At 36.7% G+C, this 22,830-nt stretch overlaps 1 protein-coding gene and 1 pseudogene across 4 annotated transcripts in view; both read left to right on the top strand.

Annotated features, from left to right (window-relative positions):
• The first annotated feature begins 2,065 nt into the window (after nt 1–2,065).
• Nucleotides 2,066–22,830, top strand: part of LOC124171536 (B-cell CLL/lymphoma 9-like protein) — a 29,503-nt gene continuing 8,738 nt past the window's right edge. The window contains exons 1-8 of one of the 4 annotated variants that reach the window (XM_046550722.1): nt 2,066–2,687; nt 3,305–3,443; nt 5,407–5,596; nt 6,847–6,953; nt 7,820–7,941; nt 8,245–8,405; nt 13,499–13,685; nt 17,007–17,051. In XM_046550722.1, the coding sequence (XP_046406678.1) occupies nt 2,666–2,687; nt 3,305–3,443; nt 5,407–5,596; nt 6,847–6,953; nt 7,820–7,941; nt 8,245–8,405; nt 13,499–13,685; nt 17,007–17,051 (973 nt within the window). In that variant the 5' untranslated portion in view covers nt 2,066–2,665. Of the gene's footprint in view, nt 2,688–2,789; nt 2,848–2,877; nt 3,001–3,304; nt 3,444–5,406; nt 5,597–6,846; nt 6,954–7,819; nt 7,942–8,244; nt 8,406–13,498; nt 13,686–17,006; nt 17,052–22,830 lie in introns of those variants that run through there. The other 3 variants (XM_046550718.1, XM_046550728.1, XM_046550725.1) reach the window with 3 other exon arrangements.
• On the top strand, nt 15,971–16,082 carry LOC124173787 (annotated as a pseudogene).

Below are 22,830 nucleotides of genomic sequence, written 5' to 3'. Positions count from 1 at the left end.
TGGTCTTAAGGGAGCCGTTTGGTTATCCACCTGGCAGTGGACGTTTGCCTGGCTGGAAAGGAACAATTGAGGCACCGCTTATGGTCACTTTTAACTTCCATACATTTTTCTCAGAGAACCAATTGGCGATTAATGTCGATAGGTGCCAGCTTTTTCCCGGTCAAAAAACGTATGACAGGCCAGATTTCACATCTGGTCAGAGACGTAAGGGGAAGCTCCATGGATATGGCTGCTACGCCAACAGTGAGCCGACGACTATGGTTTGTTGTGCTCACGAGCAGTGGTGGAGGAACCAAGGAATACGCTGGTGTTTGCAGATTGCAGGTGCACCTAGCACTTCATAGGGTGACACAACAGCATAGGAGGCTTTATTTTTAAGTCTACCCTTGTGCATATATGCAGATTTGGTGCAATCATTACTTTCGTTTTGTTTTGTGTTAGGGAGTATGGAGATGAAGAGTGTACTTCAAACAGTAATTGTTGTATACTGCTCTGAATCTCAAATATGAGAAGACCCATTTGCTCCCCCTCCCCCAGAAAAAAATCCTGGATCCGCCCTTGAGCAGGTACATGGCTCAAGACTGCCCAAATGAGGGTACCCTTGCAAAGAATCAGTGTCGTCAAGCATTGGGGGAGGTGTGAGACAAGAGTGTCCCTTGATGCCCACGTTGCTTAATGTGTAGGCGAAAGAGAGAAAAATATGATAATGAAGGTATGAGTGGAGCTTGATGACAGAATTATAGTTGAAGGGCAGATGGTTGATGGCAGATTTATTGCAGTGACATTGACTGAATATCAGGTTTGATGGCCAGTTGGTGCCAGGCACTGACTGAAATGTCAAGTAAACCATATTAATTTTATTGCAATTATACGGTAATTAAAAGGAAGATGAAAGCGATGCAGTTTATAGAGCTTCTAGAGTTTGGAATGGGAAGCTAAACATAAAAGGAGATGGACAAAAATTCGAATAGGTGGGGCATCGGTTAAACATCAGAGCAGCACATTGGAAGACTGATCTTGCACCATAACAACATCAGGAAGAGACTTGTGTTGGCAAAGGAGGAATTCAAGAGTAGGAAAGCTACTGATGAAAGGATTAGAGCGTAAAAATTAAAAAAAAGGCAATTGAAGAATCTCATCTGGTGTGAAGTGCTTCGTCATGATGAAAAAATGTGGGGAGGAAAGAGAATGAGAAACATCTGAAGTTTTCAAGATTTGAGTAGTAATGAGGAGAATGAACATGGTGAGATGGATGGAGAATATATAAGGAACAAGGAACTGTTAGACATTATGATGAATACAATCGAATTTGGGACTAGATAGTCCTTTCTTATACATAATTAACTTGTTTGACCATAACAACTATAGTGCTTCGATGGGTCATGCATTCAACAGTGGATGGTCAGTTTGAGGGAAGGATATCCTAGGGAGTATGTATAGATATAAATAGGGTGAGCAGGAATGGGGAGGAAGAATAGGATTAATGATTAGATTAAAAGAGAATAGGTATATTTGTGAATTGAAGAGGGAAGTTCAATAAGGGAGAAGGGCCAAGGTGATTAGTGTAATTTTCCTGTTTCCTAAATACAATACTGGTGAAACTAGCTAGTTTCACCAGTATTGTATCTAGATAAACATAATAGCCAATGCGTGCCTCATGAGTGGAAACAATTAATGGGGCCATGGGATATATTGTTTTGAACTACAACTTTCACCACTTAATTAGCCACCAATTCATATTCAACATGATAGATGGAAACGAGGAACTCCAATTTTTTGTTGATGTACGGCTATCGAAATTCTCTCAGTCATGGCTCATGTTGTAGTAGGGCAATGGCTCAATCCCATCCCAACTTCGAATTTATTTCTAAAATACTCGTCAGATTTGGAAAACACTTTTCTTTTAGGTTATTACATTAGTAATTCTATATGACAACACTGACAGAATTAAAGTTATATTATAAGAAATTGACCTTAAAAAATAAAATTCACTTAGCATCAATTTATTTGAAAAAAAAAACATTATTTAAATATATTTTTATCACTGAACCTATACATTTAAAATAACGCCACTCACATCGCTGAATCCTATTCATTTGCATATTAAAATTCATGAGGGGTAAACGTCGCATCATTCGCGGTCGGAGATAAGAAATTAAATACCGAATGTGTCACACTGACTGATAAGTAGTAGTACTGTTTCACTGAACGAAGATAAGTTAAGCAGAGGGGGGCGTGAAGGTTGGACTAGGACGCTAGGATTCTATGAGTCCGAGTCAATTACCAAAGGCTTAGCAGAAAAAGATAATATGATATCGACAACACCACGAAACTAAATCACAGCTAGGACAGAAAAACGAACTCCTGCTAAAAGACAATAACGGTATCTTGCGTGATCTCAAGCGCGTTGAAACAATATCCATTATCACAGGAGGTTACTGGTAAATTATGTTGTGACCTCAATTGGCCACCTCGGCCATAAGGAAGGAACTTGCACCACGAAAAGTCTAAATGACAGTGCCAATTCCCACCAGAGTTGGAAAATAATTCCATACAGGTTCCACACTACGGCACATCAACTGACATCAACAAATCCTTCGCAGTAGTCGCTCAATTGTTAAGTCCTCACTGCCGTTCACGATAGTGAAATGGTTGAAGACTGGAAATGGATAGACATACAACACAAGGTAATTATTGTGCCATAACTTAACTACTCATTATTATTTTCGTAGAGGTCATCTATTAATGTGTGATTAGGTCCCCGGCAGTTGTTTTGCAGCATAAGAAAAGTAATGACACAGCAGGAAGTGTTTATTACATTCTCCTTACGTATGGAACCACACACCTGTAAGCTCGTTTCGTAAGATGTTACGCTTGCTGGCGTCTTTAAATCTAATTAGGTGATGGAATTAAAAATCGTTAGCTATATGCTTTGACGTGAACAGGGTGCTGCATGGGTTGCTGTTTGTGTTGAAGGTCGTTTGCCGTATGACTGCAAAGGTGACGGAATTTCTCGGTTATAAGTATTATTTATAAGATGTTTATACGCTTACACCAGGCCGTAAATATAAAGTAATATCGTGATCTAACAATAATTCCGTTACCACATACGCGCGAAACTTGCATGTATCAAATATATGCAGTTAATTTATGTACAAAATTTTCTCCCAGGTGTATCAAGATCGCACTTTGTTCATTATTTATTTAGCTTTGAAGGGAAATTTGGTTATTGACGTGATATTGCTGTAGGTTTGTCATTATTGTCTCCAAATAATCATTCCTGGACGTCCCCCTTTTTCTTAAGGTTCAAATATGCGTCTTCCGTTGAGACCAGCCCCTGCACCACCTAAGTCTTCTTCAAATGGCAGTAACACAAGAACAGGCGCCCGAGCACCTTTGCAGAGGAGACTAACCAACGTTGGATTGGATTGGGATAATCCATGGTAAGAATCCATCATACAGAACTCTTTATGTGAATTTGCTTGATGAAATACTCGATTCACCGATCAGAGCCATCTGACAAATCGTTGGGGAGAAATGCTGCATCCGGATGGAATCCTTTGGTGAGGCGCGCAGTAACCAGTTTTTCTATTTGGATATAACTCCTCTAATAAAAATATTGGAAGGGTTGATATTCCTCTTGTTTCGATCTTATTTACTGTGATAGACAAAAGGTGATATTCTTTCACCACATGTAGTTATTTTTGATAAATTTCTTTGTTTATATATTGACTTTCAGATTGATTTTTAGGTTTTGGAATTAGGGTCATTTGCCAAAATTTGTGTCTGTTCATTGGTAATTCGTGGCAGTGATGATGGGCTGTCATAAGCAGCTTATGCGTTGCATCACTAATGGCATGAAAACTTGTGATTTTCAGTGTGCTCTCAGAATCAGAATTTCATCAAATTTTTCAAGTTGCCACAGGGATGCATAGAATTTATGGATTTGTACTGTCAAAGTACATTGAGATAAAATTTCCTTCCTTTATGTTGGAGCTAAAGTCATTCACAACAGTTGTATCATGTTTGATGTTAATGCTCATCAGAGTTACAGTTGTTTATACAAATGTAAAAACTTGTTATATCTAATCCATAAACCTGATGAAGTCCCTGTTTGAATCATTCTCTTGGGTTAGAGATAATCATCATGAATTCACTGATGTTAGCTACACCGAAGTTGGTACAGGAAGTGGCCATATTTATGATCGTTTGACATGAAACTTCTGGTGAATTTTGTGGAAGCCTTTCAGTACAACATAGAAAAAGTAGATTCTGATTATCAATCTTCTTCGGTGCTACAAAGCTGAATATGCATTGCAGTTAACTTTGTTAAAACAATGTGAATTGGGACAGGCACAGTGGCACTACTTTAATATCAAAGGACGTAATTTCAAGAATATTTTAATATCAAAAAAGTCTTTTGGGTCTTTCTACCGTCATTTGCCTTCATCATCATCATCACTGGTCAACAATCCTAGGATTGGTTTGACGCAGCTCTCCACTCAGTTCTCCTACCAGCTAATCTTTTCACACCTACGTATTTCTTCTCTTTCACATCTCTCATTACTTGTTCCATATATTTTGTTCGAGGTCTTCCTTTTCCATTCTTGCCTTCCACTTGTCCTTCGACGATTGTCTTCATCAGGCCATCATGTCTCAAGATGTGGCCTTTAAGGTTGTTCCGTCTTCTTATTAAGGTTTTCATGAGGCTTCTCTTCTCTCCTACCCTTCTTAGGACTTCCTCGTTACTAACTCGGTCGATCCATTTGATTTTCATCATTCTTCTGTAGCACCACATTTCAAAGGCCTCTCCGCTGCGGTCATTGTCCATGCCTCACTTCCGTATAGGAGCATACTCCAGATGTAGGTTCTTATAAATTGTTTCTTTACTTCCATATTTAGGTTTCCCGCTGTAAGCAGGTCTCTCTTTTGGTGGAATGCTCTCTTCGCCTGGGCTATTCTGCTGATAATTTCTTTCTTGCTTCTCCCGTCACTAGTTATCTTGCTTCCCAAATAACAGAATTCATCCACTTCTATCAGTTTTTGCCTCCCTATTTTAATGTTGGTCTTGACTTCTTCTCTTCTGCTGCATACTAAGATCTTGGTTTTTTTCGTGCTTATTTTCAGTTGAGTCATTTGCCTTAAATTGTCAAAAAAAAGAAAAAAGCAATATTAGATTTTACTAATGAGAGTATTCTTTAATGGATGTTTTTTTGTAGATTTAAATGCATAAATTGCTGTAAAATAAGTATTCCACCTCATATCAAGTAATCTACAATCTCGGCATCATTGGAGTTCCCATGTAATTCCAAAATGTTAAAAGTCTTTAAAATTGCCTTTACCACCTCCTTTGATTATGCTGCCAATCCTAGGAGTGTAATTCTTTTTTTGTTTACTCTTATTAAGGAGTGAAACTGAGGTTAATCAAAATGCAGTTGATGTGACGTCAATGACCCACTCATTGTCAGATTTGCACCTTGGCAATAACCCAGATCAAAATGGGAGGAAAAAAAAGACACCGCCTCCTCGACCACCGCCACCTCGCTTCAATAGAAATGTGAAGCACAATGGAGCTCCACACAAGAATAATCATAAGGTAATATTTTGCATTTTGATGTAAACAGTGCAAGTGTTAACACTAATTTAGTCATCAAAGTAAAAGGGCTAACTTGTAGTAATTATGCAATCTCCAGCATGAGGCTATACCTAGAAAAGGTTGTGGCACTGTGGGCGTTTCTCATGAAAGTAAGGTACTACATTTACTTTCATGAATATTGAGAAAAGATATCTAAGGTTGATGTTACTTCGTTGATTTACGGCAATGGAGCCAATCAAGTTAATTATTCAAGATTTTAAATTTAAATACACCTGCTTAGGAAAAATGTCAAATGCTTGTGACATCAGCTTTTTTGCTATGATTGACAGCATTGTTTCCAGGCTATTCTTGGAATTAGTGTTGGGATCATATCCATCGCCTACCGATATGCATCATAGTTATTTTGTACGCATGTATTCGGAATAGAGACAAGGGGGGGCTAGGTGAGATACCCGGGAGGTAACCTTCCAGGAGTATCGGGGGGGCAGGAGATAATTACCATTTTATCTAGTGTAAATTGGATACCCAAGAGGGAGGCAAATAGCCCCACTAGTCCCTCTCTGGATCCGCCTCTGGTTGTGCAGATAAGGCTCCAATATCTCTGGCTGTTATTGGATTTCAGAGAGTTAATGAGGTGATGTGTGTATTTTCACGGATCCCCTTAGCTATCGATTAATTTCCAAGGATAATGTGAATTTTCTTGTGTATTTATGCAATTAAATGTACCTAATGTATCTTTGAATTTGTTTTGGGTATTTTCTTGATAATGGCATTAGTTAGTACATACATAAAATGCTGTGTAAAAATAGGGAAAGTTTATTTAGGGTAGTAATATTTTATCTGAATTGTTTGTATTGCTGGATATGTTGTATCTGGATGCCAAAAAGAGGGCATTTTTTTCTTCTTACTCTTTCAATTCTTTTGTTCAAATTCTGATGAAGCGATGGTGTAAGTAAAGTATGCCAAAGGAATTTCATTTTATGCTTAATATTTTGAAGCTGATTTTGTCAGATGGTTTCAATTTCATTTTGTTTCATTTTTAATGTATTGTGAAGAAAACAAAAACTTTTATTACTGTGGTCACTTAATGATCATCTTTTCATTTAATGAGTGATTTTAATTGAATTATTTTAATCCATAAGAGTATTAGATTCATATGTATACTTGGAAACAAGGTTTTGCTGTAGATAGTTCTATTTAGCATTTTTATAAAAATTCCTAACAATGAATATTTGTTAATGTTGTTTTAGTCCAACCCATCCAGCATATTGGCTGCCTTATTTACTACTCCACGACCAGCTAGGAGACCTCATAAGGATAGCAGTCATGGGCAGAGCGGCAATGGAAAACATGAAAGGTCAGCAGAACTATTTTGGCATAAGTTTACTTTAAGCCAGTCTTTAATCAGAATTTTATTTTACTACAAAGTGAGTTTGCAACTTCTAAATTCAAATGGCATACTAGCTCAATTACTCTGCATCATATAATTTAACTTTTCTGAATCCTGAAAAGCTAGAATAAAAGAGGGCATTTTTTCTTCTTACTCCTTTCATGCAGTTTTTTTTTCCTCTCCAAATTGCATCTTTTTTATACCCCTTAATGATGTTTTACCGTATCCAATCCTGAGATATTATTTTCTTGAAATTAACCCCTTTTTGTGCGTAGAATACCATTTCATGATAGTGAGAATACCATTTGAAGGAAAGGTGGGAGAGGGAAGTGAGTACTGAAGACATTCAGTCCTATCCAAAAAATGTCCACAAAGCATCCGGATTGCTTTGTGGACATTTTTGTGTGATTTATGCTGCAGATATCCATCACAAAAGTAGTCGAACTCTCTGATGAAATCTTCCTTTGGCTCAATAAAGAACTTGTTTCATTTTGGTGATTTGACATCTAGCTGCTGGTAGTAAAGGTTTTCATCTTTGTATTAGAACTTTGTCAACTCATGATAAGCATAATTTTGTTCTGTGAAATGATATATGTAGTGCATCACTGCCTCAGAGTTAACAAAGGTATTCTAATATTTACCAAACTTTAATTTTTCCCTTTGATGCTTGGTATTTTGTGATATTCTGAGCTTCTTTAAATTCCATATAGGCATTGGCTTTACCAAATCAGGGGTCAAGTAAATCAGAGAACCAGAAAGCTAGGCTTGATTGTACATGTTGATTCATTAACTGTTTCATTCTGTTTTGTTGACTTTAGTGTCTGTGCTTTTAGGCATGCGCATAATTCAAGGCGTAATGGTGGTCGTGGGGAAGTGAATTCTCGGGAATTGGGCAGACATCATCCTAGCAAGCACCAATCCAGCATGGGAGGAATAATGAAGAGTTCAACTTCTGGTTTGTATTATTTTAAATTTGTGTTGTATGCTGGAGTCTAGTTGATTATGGTTATAGGAATGCATATTGATTGCAAAAGATAATGTGGAATGACCCAATATTGGAACTGTTATGAATTATTATTATTGTTATGCAAAAATATTGTTCTGTTCTTATTTTTTGCCAAGTTATTTTGATTTATACTTTTCAAACTTAGCATTTTTTTGTGAAAGATATGTAATTTTCATTTAAAATGGCCTCATTATCCTATGGATGTTTATGAATAGTTTTTTATTAGTCTTTTTTTATTTATCCAATAAATAGCTCCTTCTATGTTGAGTGAAAATCATCGAAAAGCTGAGTCTCCTCCTCCTCTCTTGGATTTGCTCACATCATCACCACCATCATCTCCTGTTCCTTCGTCAAGGTTTGGCGGTAGCACTGGAGCAGATACTGACAGTCTGTCTAGTGATGGATTTTCAAAGGTTAAAATGATTACCTAGTCACATTCGATTGCTTATTGTCCATCTCATGAATCACTATTTTTTCAGATATTTTTTTCTCTTTTAAATTACTTGTGTTAAATTGGGATTTTCAGCTTTCAATCTTAATATTGTGAGCTTTCAGGAGCAGCCACATTTCCCTATTCTACATTCGAGCTTTTGTACTTTTACACCAGAGTCAACTTCTGGAATAGTTGCTAAAGGTGCAAAAGCTGTTCTATGAGATAATTGCATCATCCAGCTGTGTTCTGTGTTAGCTAAAAGAGTAGCAATTCACTTCAGCTTTCAAGTAGCTTCAGTTGACTATTGATTTTTGTGCGTTTGTATAATTAAATTCTCTTACAAAGTTTTTGCCAGTAGTTTGTATGTCCAGTGAGTTAGTGTATTGTTTGACAGGGGATGAGTGATTTTTATAGATTCAATGAAATACACTACATCTTTTAAAGGAAGCTTCTGTGTTTTTTGCAAGACAGATTGAAGTCTTGTTGACTCCATACAGAATACTTATATTAATCGGAGGATACTGTTTTTCATACTTATTAATATATATATAAAAACGTTAAAAAAAACCCTAGGTTAGGCAGAATCACAGAACACACTCAAAAAAGATAAAAAACACTCACAGTAAGTACTGAATTTTCGGTGGTAATACGCCACCAAAAATTCAGTACCTACTGTGAGTGTTTTTTATCTTTTTTGAGTGGTTCTATGATTCTGCCCAACCTAGGGTTTTTTTACGTTATTTACCTCATCGAGGAACATTTCAAAGTGTATATATATAAAATAATAGATATATAATATAGATATATAATAATAACGTAAAAAACCCTAGGATGGGCAGTATCACAGAACACACAAGATAAAGATTAAAAACTCACACGACGACCTAAACGACCCGTTTTTACCTAACTCCGAGGAAGGTGGTAATGCCACCGAAAATTCAGTTATTAATGTGAGTTTTTAATCTTTATCTTGTGTGTTCAGTGATACTGCCCATTCTAGGGTTTTTTACGTTATTTACCTCGCCGAGGAACATACCAAAGTTGGTTTCTATTTTGAGCTCCTCTCAGCAGCTTTTAGGGGATGTAATTACAGTAAAGCCTCTATACAACAAACGTACATGCAGCAGACTCCCGATTATCGGGCTGCGGTTTATCCGTGTTGTGGATTATCCGTGCATGAGTTCACACTCCTTCAACATTCTCCATGATCTTTATAGAAAAAAATAAAATTGGATGCAAAAGCACCAGAATATTTGCATTTTAATGCAAGGCAACACCAGGCTTATTGTTTTCTTTAGAATTACTGTGGCAAAAATGAATTATTTCATTTACTCGCTGATAAGGAATGTTTCAAGGTTTCTTGGATGTCTGCTCCAGCATTGCAGACGACAGTCAGTGGCGGGAATAAATCTTGGTTGATTTTAGAAGATTCTTCAATGGTTAACCAATTGTAAATTAGGAAAATGTTTTCTACGATTTTTAATTGTATATTTCATAATATAATTGTGTAATTATTTCCATGGCCTCGAATGTGGTTTAATATGGCCCGAAGGAACTAGATATTTCATTGCACTCGGGCATGTTTACGCGGTGACCACTCAAGGTCAAATTGGAGAGGAAGAGAAGGCAGTGGAGTGGAAGAAAAAGTTTGGAGGGGGTGGGGTGAAAGAGTAGAGATAGTGTGAGTCATAGCCAGGCACTCGCCTGCATAGACAGCTTACCTTAAGCCCTGGATTCCAATAACCACTGCTGTGCGATGGAGTGATGCTTGGAAAACAGGAACATGGGAGTTCTGTGTTCCTGTTTTCCAAGCATTGCGGTGCGCGATCGCCCTCATGGATCCGCATCCCGCAGCTGTAGTATCATCCTGGTAACTTGTGCAAAACGCAACTATGCGGCGTGGTACCTGACAGTGTAGTTTCTGATGTCACGCATTGCTTTTGAAGCATTCAGGCAAACAACTTTTCTGAATCTGTGATCTCGCAGCCACTGATCCATGGTTTTCGGAAACCAGGTATTAGATGGAGCAGTACCAATACAAGTACAAATGCGTTATCGCCATTAAAAAGATCGTGGTCTAGAAGAGAAAGCTCTTCATGATACTGGAAAGCAATCTATTAGAAAAGACAGCGTGGGCAAATAATAATAGACTGTTTGATTTATTTAAATTATGAAAATTACGTGATATTAAGGTAAAAGTTTGGATTATTTGTGCTGCCTCTCCCCACCATTAACCCAGATAGTCGATAGTTCACTGTACACCCATGTCTCGTATAGCGCAAGGGATGCGTTCCTTGGGGTCTTTGCGCTATACGAATTTGCGTTATACGAGAGCGTTTTAACATAGGGAAGATAGGGATGCGTTCCTGGTAGCATAGGTCTTTGGTGTTGAATTTCCTCTAAAACATCTATATTCCCATAAAAAGCCTTAGAAAACATTATTTCTATAAATATTTATAGTTTAAAACATCTTTAAAGATAGTATTCACGCATTCAAAGACTTTTATTCACGTTAAAAAAAATTCTTACGTGCTTTCGAAATTCCATCCTGTCATGCGGGTGGGCTAACATCTGCTATCTCAGGGGATCGTAATGCGTTGCCGGCAGTTGACGATTTTTCAAACTAGTCCAAAAACAACTGTTGTGTCACCCAGGCCCTTTTGTCGCTCATCGAAATTACAGGAAAATGCTACTTTAAATGCCATTTCATAGCTAGCGGAGTTTATGAATGATAAATCATTTTAATTTGAAGTCCTCCGAGTCATTAGCAGCTACGTGAAACAGTCTTTAAATGCCTTGAAACCTGACCCAGGTTTTCCTTCCCTGAAAATGAATGAACGAGAATGCATTCTTTTCCAAAAGAATATCGTCTCGTCAACACTAAATCTAGTTGAGGGGGAAAGGAGCCACTTTCAATAACAGTTTGGAGTTCATCAGAAAATGTTGTGGTGGCTGCGCTATCAACACTTGCAGATTCAGCTGATATCGCCGCACTGAAAATACCTGCTTGCCGTTTAAATTCTGGAATCAACCGCTTTCACTAAATGTCTCGGAGCGATTACCACTCTCGTCTTTTTGTACTGATTCACCATGAACTTTCCGTATGTGTAGACCGCTTGGTTGAAGTTGGTGCGGCTGAGGTCACTGATATTTTAGCTTCGTCTTTATTCAGAATAAGGCATCGTGAGTTTAAACTTCCATGCAATATCGCTTTGACGCTCTCCATTTTCAAAGCAATTGACCTCTCTCAAGTCCTCTTCTAGGTTTATGGTTTTTCTTGATAAATTCTTGATTTTTCTACACGCATTCCTATTTTTTGCCATATTCTCTTGGTTTTTACTATGTATGGCTCTATCTAAATCACCTTCCACTGCTGAACTGTATTCCTGAGACGCAGGCCTATGACTACGGGGAGGGCACGAAGCCATTGTGTTTGAGACTCTATAGCGGACCCTTTTATGTGTTGATGCTATTCATGCGCAACTCGGCCACCGCTCCATTTCTCCCCCGTGAATACCGATGACCTTGAAGGCTTTAGCGTAGACCCTCTACCTGGAAGTCAATCGCCCGGTAACCTACGACGGCAAAAATACGTCTCAAACCGTATTGCTGAAAAAAAAACTCATTTCCACTAGCCCCACGCTTAATTAACGATCTAAATTATTTATTATCATTCTGTTAAGGAGACGAGATAAATCTTCGGTAGGCCGGCTATCTGGACCCAATGACGAGTAATACTTTTGGCAATTGCACAGCAATGAATTTCGATTAATATAAAAACAAAAAAGAAGATTTGAGGCAAGAAATAATATTAATATGCGTAAATTGATAGAAATTACGTGAGTACTTAGCGCAAGTTCACGTTTTATCACGAGAGCGTTTAAAATTTTTGATTAGGCTACACTGCGTTGCAATGTTTCCCCGAGGAACGAATTTGCGCTATATCGAAATTGCGCTATACGAGACATGGGTGTATAGAGAAATTTTGTGGAAATCTCCTTGTGAAGAAGTTATTCTCTAGATCCTGAGCCCTTCCAATGTATGTATAATGCATTAAGGAAAACCTCACCTCTCAAAACAAAGTTTGAACATTGGCTCTGGGCAGTAGCAGATCCAGGATAGGGACAAGGGGGGGCTAAGTATGGGGAAAACCCCCAGAAGTATTGCAGGTCTGAACAAAAATTACCATTATATCTAGTGTAAATTGGATGTCCAAGGGGGGGCTAGAGCTGCCTTAGATAACCCCCCATAGGTCCGCCACTGGCTGTAGGTAGGAAAATAAGCTCTCACTGGTGAAATGTTTCACTTATATGCCATTTCACTTAATAATTCCTCATTTTCCTCAGATTTTCCCTTTATTCTGACCTATAGTCTTGTTTTCTTTCACTTGGTTGGGTATCATCTCAAGCTGTGCAGCTTATCAGAAGCAGGAATGCCAGCATGGCCTACGATGTTTTTAAATCTGTATATTTTGTCTTTCATCAAATATGGCTGGTTGCTAATAGTGTGTTATCCGGTATTAATACAATCTTCACCCCACTAAATTCATGAATTCTTAGGGTGTATCATCCGGAGATGCCAGTAGGGTAAGTGAAGACATTTTATTGTCTAAAGACACTTAATGCAAAAGAATGTGCGATGCCTGATCATGTGCATACTTTTAGTGTAGGTTTTTGTATGGAGGTGTGTCAGAAAATACTGAAATGAGTGCATTTTGAATATTTTCTGGAAGGAGGAGGATATTGAATACTCCAACAGGTTACACATCCGGTCTGATATATTTAAGTGGAATTCTTAAGCTAAGGCAGAAAAATACTTCTACTTCAGGATATCATTGTAAATATTTTTCACATACCCTCAGCAATAGTAGGTTTTTATTTTCTGGTGATATCGTGCCAACCATTCAATAAAAAATTCAGTGATTACAGCAAAAATTCCAGAGCAGTTCCGAAGAAATTCCTTGGGCATGCAACACATCTTATTTAACAATTGTGGTTTATTTCTAAAGTCTTTCTATGCAGTTCACCAAAAAACTTAGAAATGTGATTTACACGCTGGTTTATCCAATTGTAGGTGGGTATGGGTAATGCTTTTGCATCAGCATTCCCATCTGATGATGACCCTTTTGATCCATTTGGGGAAATGGTGAATGGCAACACACCGCATTCTGATCCATGGGGTGGAGAGGACCCATTTAGTCCTGTGCCAGCACCAAGAAATGTGGTTCTCTCAAGTGCAATTGACGATCCCTGGGCAAACAGTAAGTAAGCTTTTGATCATATGTTATGTAGATTAACTCCAAATGAAAATCTTTATTTTAAAGCATGTGAAATCAGTTATTCATTATGGTGAAAGAACTTTGAAAATCAAAAGATATAATTATTTGAAGGTAAAAATGAAGTATTAGCCAGTATGGAATGCACAACTGCATTGTAAAAGCCTGCCAGTTAACCCAAGCCCATCTAGTTCTGGGCTATTTTATAAAACGATGATGGTCATGGAGCACGTTTTGTAATTCTGAAGAATCAGGTACCTACCCTATTTGTAAATGTATACAATCTGATGAATTAAGGATTCTATTAGGTTTGCTTATAAAATAAACATTTTGAATTTATTTAAAATTCCAGAGAGGTCATTCCTCCAGATATCTCTGTGAAATTTGGCTAGATATAACTAGAGGGAAACTTGAGAAGCTCAATTTCACGAGCACTCATAATTCCCAGAATATCGCTTGCTGCATCAAGTGCTCATAGAATCCAAAGGTTTGCCTTTACTTGTGTATTTATGTGTAATTTAAAAAATAAAATATTGCAGAGCAATTATCGGTGCTCGTTTCTAGTTACCAAGCATCCGTGGCTGGGTGTTACACGATGTTTAGAGATGTGACTAAGGAGATGGGATCGCCTGGTATTGTTAAGGAGCATCAAATTGCAGTGTGATGTCAGAAATAATATTTCATATGCTGTACCAAATATTCATATTGCTCAAAGTTGCATGAGAGGCAATTTTAGCAGGATGCAGTTCCATGAGCATGCAGCTCAGTCACTCCATCTATGACACTTTGAAACAATATACATAGAGTTCTCATGAAAGCAAGTAATGAGGGATCATGCCATTAAATATCATATAGCCAGAAACACTCGGGTCTTGGATACAAGTGCTTTAACCTTGAAATATTTTTGTGTGGGAATGGACAAAAGGCAAAAAAAGTAGAAAAAAATCCAGAGTTTGCATAGACAGTGACACAGAGAAGGTGCAGGCCGATGGCGACTATATTGTTTTCCAACTGTCCATTTTCTGACCAGTCTACCCTATACAAACTTGGCACAACTTCTTGCACACCATCGCCTTCCGCTGTTGCCTAATTGGCTAAATGTTTCTCCTCTTTCTGCCTCGTTCGTCTGGATTTTGTGAAAGAACCACAAAATACTGCAATCTCACAAAAATAAGCTAAGGAAGGCTATAGATATTTTGTAAGTGAATCACCTGTTCATGTCCATATTTTTTTATATGTTAATCATTGGCCTTTTGGTGGTACACTGCCTATCACTCAGTACAACAAGATTATCGAAATGTGCCGTACTCTCTAAAATGAGCTTCCACTGTATCTCTCTATAACCTAAGTGTTAAACAACTAGAGAGTTGCCTATTTAATAAATAAATACAGGTAAAATATGATGATGTGAGATTTATTTTTCATCCCAATTCAGAAAATATTTACTTGATAGGTTGTTTTTTCAACAATATAACTGGCCAAAAAGAAGTGCATTGTTTTTAGGTCCTGGGTTTAGTATTGATGCATGAATCTTTTTGTGGCTGCGAATTGGATTTTCCAATTGAATGAGCAATATATTGTGGGAATTTCGACCTTGGGATGGGTGGTATATGTAACTGTTTATTGAAAGCTGACTTCCAGATTTGGCCAGAAGTGACATAAGGTCTGGAGAAGTTGATGTCATATCTTTGAATCTCTGCCTGTTCTGACTGTTTTCATTCTAACACATGATAAACATTTTTTGGTGGCAAGACCTGTTTCTATGCTATGCGCTTATTGTAGTGGATCATTTGGCATCAAAATCTTACATATCATAACTTAAACAATTGTTAAAAATAGTACACAGTCATAAGGTTGGTCATCGATTGTAGCAACCATGTGCTGCTAGTTGCTCACATGAAATGTGCATCAGCAGGCTGCTATGTACACAAAATACCAGTGAAATTGGCTTTCTAGAGAATGATTACATCTTTTAATGCTAAATAATGTGTAAAAAAACCACTATGTTGTTTGTTTAAATAAATAAATTAAAATTAACAATCATAGTGAGGAGGCAATAATGGTAGTGAGGGAGGTGGAAAAAAGCTAAGATAGTCGTGCATGGAGAGAACTAAGAGATAGACGTGTTCTAAAAAGATCGGGAGAAAAGCTAACATAGTGGTGTATTGAGAGAGCTGAAAGAGAGACATGTTCTAAAAAGATCGGCAGAAAGAAGAGAAGGACGCAAAGAAAAAGGAGGCGACGACAGAGAAAGATCATGGAGGAAGAGATACGGCAGAACTCAAGTCAGTTCGTATAAATCTTTCGCCTTTTACCAAAGACTTCGGTGGCGGGAGTTCAGTTGTATGTATAGACAATTTTTGATTGTGCCCATTGGAACAGAAAGAGAAATTACGCAACATATATGTATAATATCAGATTGTAAATTGGGCCTAATTAGTCTTCTTTACAACATTTTGAATATAATTTGTAAAAAGTGATTTTGATGCATGTTATTTCTTAATTAAGTGTATTTCTGTATCCCTGGGTAACACAAAATAAAAAGTGGAAGGTGAGTTTCATTATAGATGTTACCTTTTGCTAATATTTCTATGAAGTACATGCTGTAACAGTGTTTTTCAATATTTGTATGCCCTACATTTTTCTATATGCTGGGATAAATTTTATCAAATTGAAATCATAAGTAGGTACTTAACAATTTATCATTATCATCAGTCATGGTTTAAATTGTTTATTGTTTATTGGCCCCATAAGTTTGTGTACAAACATAACGCAAGTTAAATAAAATTATCAGTACAGAAGGTAACAGGTTGAGTATGAGACTTAATTCATTATACAATTACAGAATTACAAAAAAACAATCAGAACATAAAGAAGAAAAATGTAGCATAGCAAGTAATCATTGTTTAATTACAATAGCTGTAACAATAATTTTGTTTAGTATATTAGTTGAGGAAAATGTTTCCCTTACAAAGGGTAGTCATCTATCAAGTAATAGGGGTGTTCTACAAGGAATTTTTTTACTTTAACTTTAAATATTATATAATTACTTTTATAGTTTATTAATATTCTTGAAATCGGATGTAATGTATTATAAATAGATGTTATACTGTGATATGGACTGTGATCTGTGAGACAAAGCTTAATTATTTTTTCTTTAGTATACATTTTTTGTAGTGGAGTACTTCAGAAGGGGATCTATTATTAAAGGTTATAAAATGTACATTATGAACTCATACAGATAGATCAAATTTTGCTGCCAATATTAATCAAAGAATTATCTTTTTTCCCTATGGTATGTCTTAGCCTTTTCAGTCTCAGGTGGATCTCCGGACTCCTTCTGGAGTTGGGGTGAGATAATATTTTGTTAACACTTTCATTGCTTTGACAAATCAGCAAATAGGTAGTGCCTGAAACCTTCACCTTAATCTATTGTCCTGCCATTACTAGTAATGCGTGTGCAGTATGTATCCAAATATATATTGTCTTCCTTTCTTTGGCTAAGGAACAGTTTCCTTTTCTTTGACTACTTTTAAGATGCCAAGCTTATGCCAGTGAGCTAGTGCCTTTTCTTTGCATTTGCCTTAGTTTGAATCATAGAACTGCTTTAGAAAGGAAATTTAGTAGTTCTATTTTTATTCAAGGAGTGTCACATTATTTTCTATGTTTTAGTTGTAGAAGTGGAAGGGGTAGCTTTATTAAAAATTTTGTTTTGAAAATTTCCTACCCATTTATAACTGAATTAACTCGTAAATACAAATACAAACTCATGAATCGGGCCAGAGAATTCTGTTTTAGCAACGTTGAATATCATATTTTCAAACCTTTTTAATTTACTTTAATTTTTTGTCTCCCTTTGCAATTTTGGTCATTATTTGGGATAGTATACTTATTATTCATGGTCATAATTAAATTCTGCCTTGCATTACTGAGGATGTTGTGAAGATTTATGCTATATTTTGGAAAAAATGTATGTTAATGAATTTGAGTATTTTTGTTTTACAATTAAGTTTTCAAACTCTGTGATGAATTGAATTCGTGGTAGGAACTCCATACTTAAGTGAGTTGCCCTCTGTCACTCAATAACAGGTAGAGATCTGCATAATTTGTGATTTTCAATTATTTAAAATAATCAGAAGTGCAACAAAATAATACCTGACTTGCTAAAAATTTAATTCATAGAAAATTGGACCTAACCACAGATATAATGTAAAATAAAACAAATATAGAATTTTTATGATTTTATTTAAGCATCTATTTATTTTATAATTACTGTATATGTAAGTGGTGCGTTTTATGTTTATTTTTCATGCTTAAATTCATTTCCTCTGTAGAATTGTTGTGCCAAGGCCAACAAATAGACTTGTGTCCTTATGCTTGTGTACAGTTTTGTAGAATAATTAATGCATTGTATCGATTCATCTGCCAAATCTTCTCACTACCCACTTTGAAGTTGCATACACTCATGACTCTCTTTCAATGCTTTTTATTAATTCTCAAACCCTAAGAAGTATCTGAAGTGGCATACTTTGCCTTGTGATTTTCATTGACATTGCTTTGTGAGATTTCAGTGCCTGCAAAAATAAACAAGCAGACACAGTTTCATGCCATTACTTGTGAAAGCTACTCAATTTCCTGGGCACTGGGGCTTTGATTCTTTTATAAACTTACATTTGTTCAAAGCTCATTTAATTTAATTATAGTAATTTTGAAGATCACTAATGCTTATAATCACAGCTTTTCTGTGGGATTTTATAATCGAAACTTCAATTTCAATTTTTTTTTATTATCATGTAACTTTTACGTGAGTGTAGTTTTCATGATGTTTTCAATAAAAGTATCTTTGCTTTTAATTTGTGTTGATAAATATTATATAATACATATGTAATTGCATCAATTCATACTGATAAAGTAAACTCCCAATAATCCATTCGTGGATTATGCATGTTACAGATTATCCGTGCTCAAGTTTCACCCCCCTTTGGTGTTATGCACAATCTTTACAAAAAAAATTTGGACTAAAAAAAACAGGATTATCGTATAATAATGCAAGGATACACAAGCCTTATTATAAAATTCTTGTGATAAAAAATAATTATTTTCTTTACTTGCCGAAGGAATGTTTCTAGTTTACTTGGAAGTCTTCTCGAGTATGATGAATGGCAGAAAAAACTCTTGATTGATTTTAGAAAATTTCTTCAAGAGATAACAATCATAGATTAAGAAATTGTTATCTATGATTATTAAATGTATTTTTCTATCACAAATGCGCAATTATTTCCGTGGCCTTGTATGGGGTCGAATACAGCCTTAGGGAACCATAGATTCCGTCATGCTCGGGCATCTTTGCATTGTGACTAGTCAAGGTCGAACACAGAGTGGTAGTGAAGGCAGGGGGGGAGTGGAAGCAGAGATGAAGTGAGTAGAGATTGCGTGAGTCACAGCCAGGTGCTTGCCTGCGTAGAGTGTACTGGAGTACGAGTGGAGCAGTTGGAGTATGAGTGAAATGACATTATTGCCACTAAACAGATCTTCTGTCAGGTGAAGAAAGCTCTCAATGATTTCTTGAAGCAATTTGAAATAACATACGATATATGTTCCTAAATAATATTATACTGTTTGATTTACGTAAAATATTAACCTTAATAGTAGGGATGGGTCGAATAGTAGATTTCTCGAATTCGAATATTAAATCATTGCTCGAATATTCGAATACCTCGAATTTCGAATACCTCGAATACTAAACGATGAATGTGAAAATGTTTGACTAGGTCGCCTATGCAGCAGGAAACCCAAGATTTTGGCGAGTAATTGTGATTGCCTTTAAAGGATTCAAACAAGGAATTTAGCTGATTAATGGAATATTTTAATTTTATGTAAACAATAGGGTAGTTTCCTTCATTAAAGAAAACGAAAGGTATTGATTGTGATTCGTTACCCACCATTAGTGTATTCATAATAAACAAATTATTTCAATCCAGAAATACCGGTTTAGACTAATGGCAATGTTCAATTTTACCTCATTTGAAAAAGGCCAGATTGGCGCCTATGCGATGCCACTCCACGTGGCATCACAGGGACCTAGTTTCTACACGAGAGGATCGGAGTTTTACATCGTCTGAGGTTACTAATGCATGCATGAGGCACAGAGCTCAGGGAAACATGTCTTTATAATCACACAGTCTGTTTGATAAGGTATTAATAATCCTTATTTAAGCCAAGCGCTACCAGCTAGCATGGTACTCGGCTACCTGCTAGCATCCTGCGTCGTATTAGCGCTCAGAGCCTCGCCCCAAGGTCACCTCACTTGCGGCAGCGGGAACCAGAACGACGTCACGCGGAGTTTTTCCCGGCATTCATACTTACCCGTCGCGTTTTCGCGCGCTTGAAAATTTTCACTTTTAATTTAATCGCGAAAAATAGATATCGTCTTATAAAACTCTAAAAGCGTTAAATACGTACTTCAGGAGTATTAATATTTCGATTTAGGCAATAAAAAATAATAGGAAACCACCCTATTTGAGCATTACGCCTCCGTTGTATTTCTTCTTCTTCCCGGTATTTATTTTCCTGCGCAAAATGCTTAAATAAAGTCAGAAATATGTCGTGTTTGGTCTTATTCTTTTTTAAATTACGCGCACATTACTAATATTTCAATCCAATAAAGGTGTAATAACAATTGCCGAAAGTCATTGTTAGACACCTTTCGGGCTAGTAGATGACTCATGCAGCAGTTGACCTCGAGAAAGGGGGAAATTCGAAGCAGGTAGGTAGAAAAAGGTCAGTGGGTGAGAAAAGGGGGTGGGTGCGAGACACGTTTTTATTTTTCTCGCGTAACTTGATATTTTTTGAAGCTAAGGTTTTTGTAATACAACCCTAGTAGAAAAAATTGTGTTCTTTTGGTGTTCTTTATATGTTCATTCAGTGTTCAAGTGTTCTTTTGATGTTCTTTTGGTGTTCTTTTATGTTCACCAATTTCTTGGTGTGTTCTTTTGATGTTCAATTTATGTTCTTTTTATGCTCATCTCAGTGAACACAAAATGAACATTTTTCTTTATGTTCATTTTGTGTTCCCTTTGAGTTCATTTTATGTTCACCATGGTGAACACAATATGAACATTTTTTTATGCGTTCATTTTATGTTCACTTTGTGTTCATTTTATGTTCACCATGGTGAACACAAATTGAACATTTTTTTATATGTTCATTTTATGTTCACTATGTTGAACACAAAATGAACATTTTTCTTTATGTTCATTTTGTGTTCCCTTTGAGTTCATTTTATGTTCACCATGGTGAACACAATATGAACATTTTTTATGTGTTCATTTTATGTTCACTTTGTGTTCATTTTATGTTCACCATGGTGAACACAAATTGAACATTTTTTTATATGTTCATTTTATGTTCACTATGTTGAACACAAAATGAACATTTTTCTTTGTTGTTCTTTAAAATAAACCAGTATAAAAATTCTCATTCCTTGGAGGTGATTGTGGATAACTGCAGTTCATGTGTCATGACAAGTAGCTTTACATAAAACAAGTAAGTAATACAGATGATTTTGGAGACTTTGTCTACCAAAAATGAGTTTGAATTTCGCCATCTTGAAATCTACAAAACTGTATTTTTTAGCAGTTTTCCATAATATTTCTAGAAATTTAAAATAATGAATTTCCGGGAAAATTATCCCAAAATGAAGGCATATCATCAAAAAATGGACATTGAACGATCCGAGAATGCAATCAAGGAACACCTGAAAACACTCTCAATATGTACTTTATTGCATACTAAACAGGGATAAGGCCTGAGCATTTGGCTTCTACTATTAAGTTCGTTTCTAATAAAAAAAGCTGGAAATAAAATGATTTGAAACTTATCCAAACGCTGACATCTGACTTGCAAAGATGTGAAAGTGTTCATGGAAATGATGGGACTTCCGTGAAAGCTTTTTCTTTGCTGTTCAACAAAATGTTCTTTTTATGTTCATTTTGTGTTCTTTTGATGTTCAAAAAAGTGTTCATTTTGTGTTCAAATTATGTTCTTTTTATGTTCACAGACGAGTGTTCATTTTGTGTTCTTTTTATGTTCTTTCTGTCACAAAACACATAAAAAGAACATAAAGTGAACATTCGGTGAACATAGAAGGAACACAATTTGAACATTAAATGAACATAAAAAGAACACTGAATGAACACACTTTTTTCTACTAGGGAATCCCTGCGCGAGCTGGGATCTTTTGTTTGATTTCGGAGAAGAGGAAATCGTCAAGAGTGGGTGAGGCGAATGCTGAATGGAGGGGGATAGCAGATCGTGGGAAATGCGCCAATGTCACTATCCCACGGCACTGAGTTCCTCCCTATAGTAGTTTCATCTCCTGGGGAAGATTCAAAATAAGTGCCTGTCATTATTAGCCTCAAAGGACACACGGCAAACACCTCCTCTCATTTTATCAAAAGATGGATGCGGGAAAATGGTCAGTGGGGAGAAATAGGGAAGGGTGAAACACGATTCTATTATTTTCCGGTAACTTGATATTTTTTTCAAAGCTGAGGTCTTCGTAATACGATCCCTGCACGAGCCGGGACCTTTTTTTGTTTTCGGGGAAGAGGAAACCGTCTGAGGGGGTGGGGCGAACGCTGAATGGATGGGGATAGCGGATCGTGGGAAATGCGCCAATGTTGCTATCCCACGGAACGGAGGTTCTCCTGATAGGGGACACCTGGGATTTTCGGATTTTTTTCATCCGATCAATTTCGGTTCCCCACGTCGAACTCTTTTCACCGCTCGAACCCGTGAATTTGATGTATTTCGTCAGCTTGCCTAAAACGGCGCTGCATGCACTAGACGACTAGAGTTCTCATTTTTCCGAGTCAACTACCAACGACGTGCGAGCGACAGTGTATGACGCGAAATTCTAAGTATTCGAGGTATTCGAGACGGTACCTTTGGCATAACTATTCGAGATCTCGAATATCGAATACTTTCTATTATTCGAGGTATTCGAGTATTCGCGGATACTATTCGCACATCTCTACTTAATAGAAATGAAAGTGAATGTTTGGATTATCCGTATTAGGATTATTCATGCCACTTCTTTTCGTCATTAGCCTGGATAATCAGAGTTTAC

This window comes from Ischnura elegans, chromosome 1, assembly GCF_921293095.1.
Source record: "Ischnura elegans chromosome 1, ioIscEleg1.1, whole genome shotgun sequence".
Taxonomy (NCBI): Eukaryota; Metazoa; Arthropoda; class Insecta; order Odonata; family Coenagrionidae; genus Ischnura; species Ischnura elegans.
This window is presented reverse-complemented; position numbering and strand designations above follow the sequence as displayed.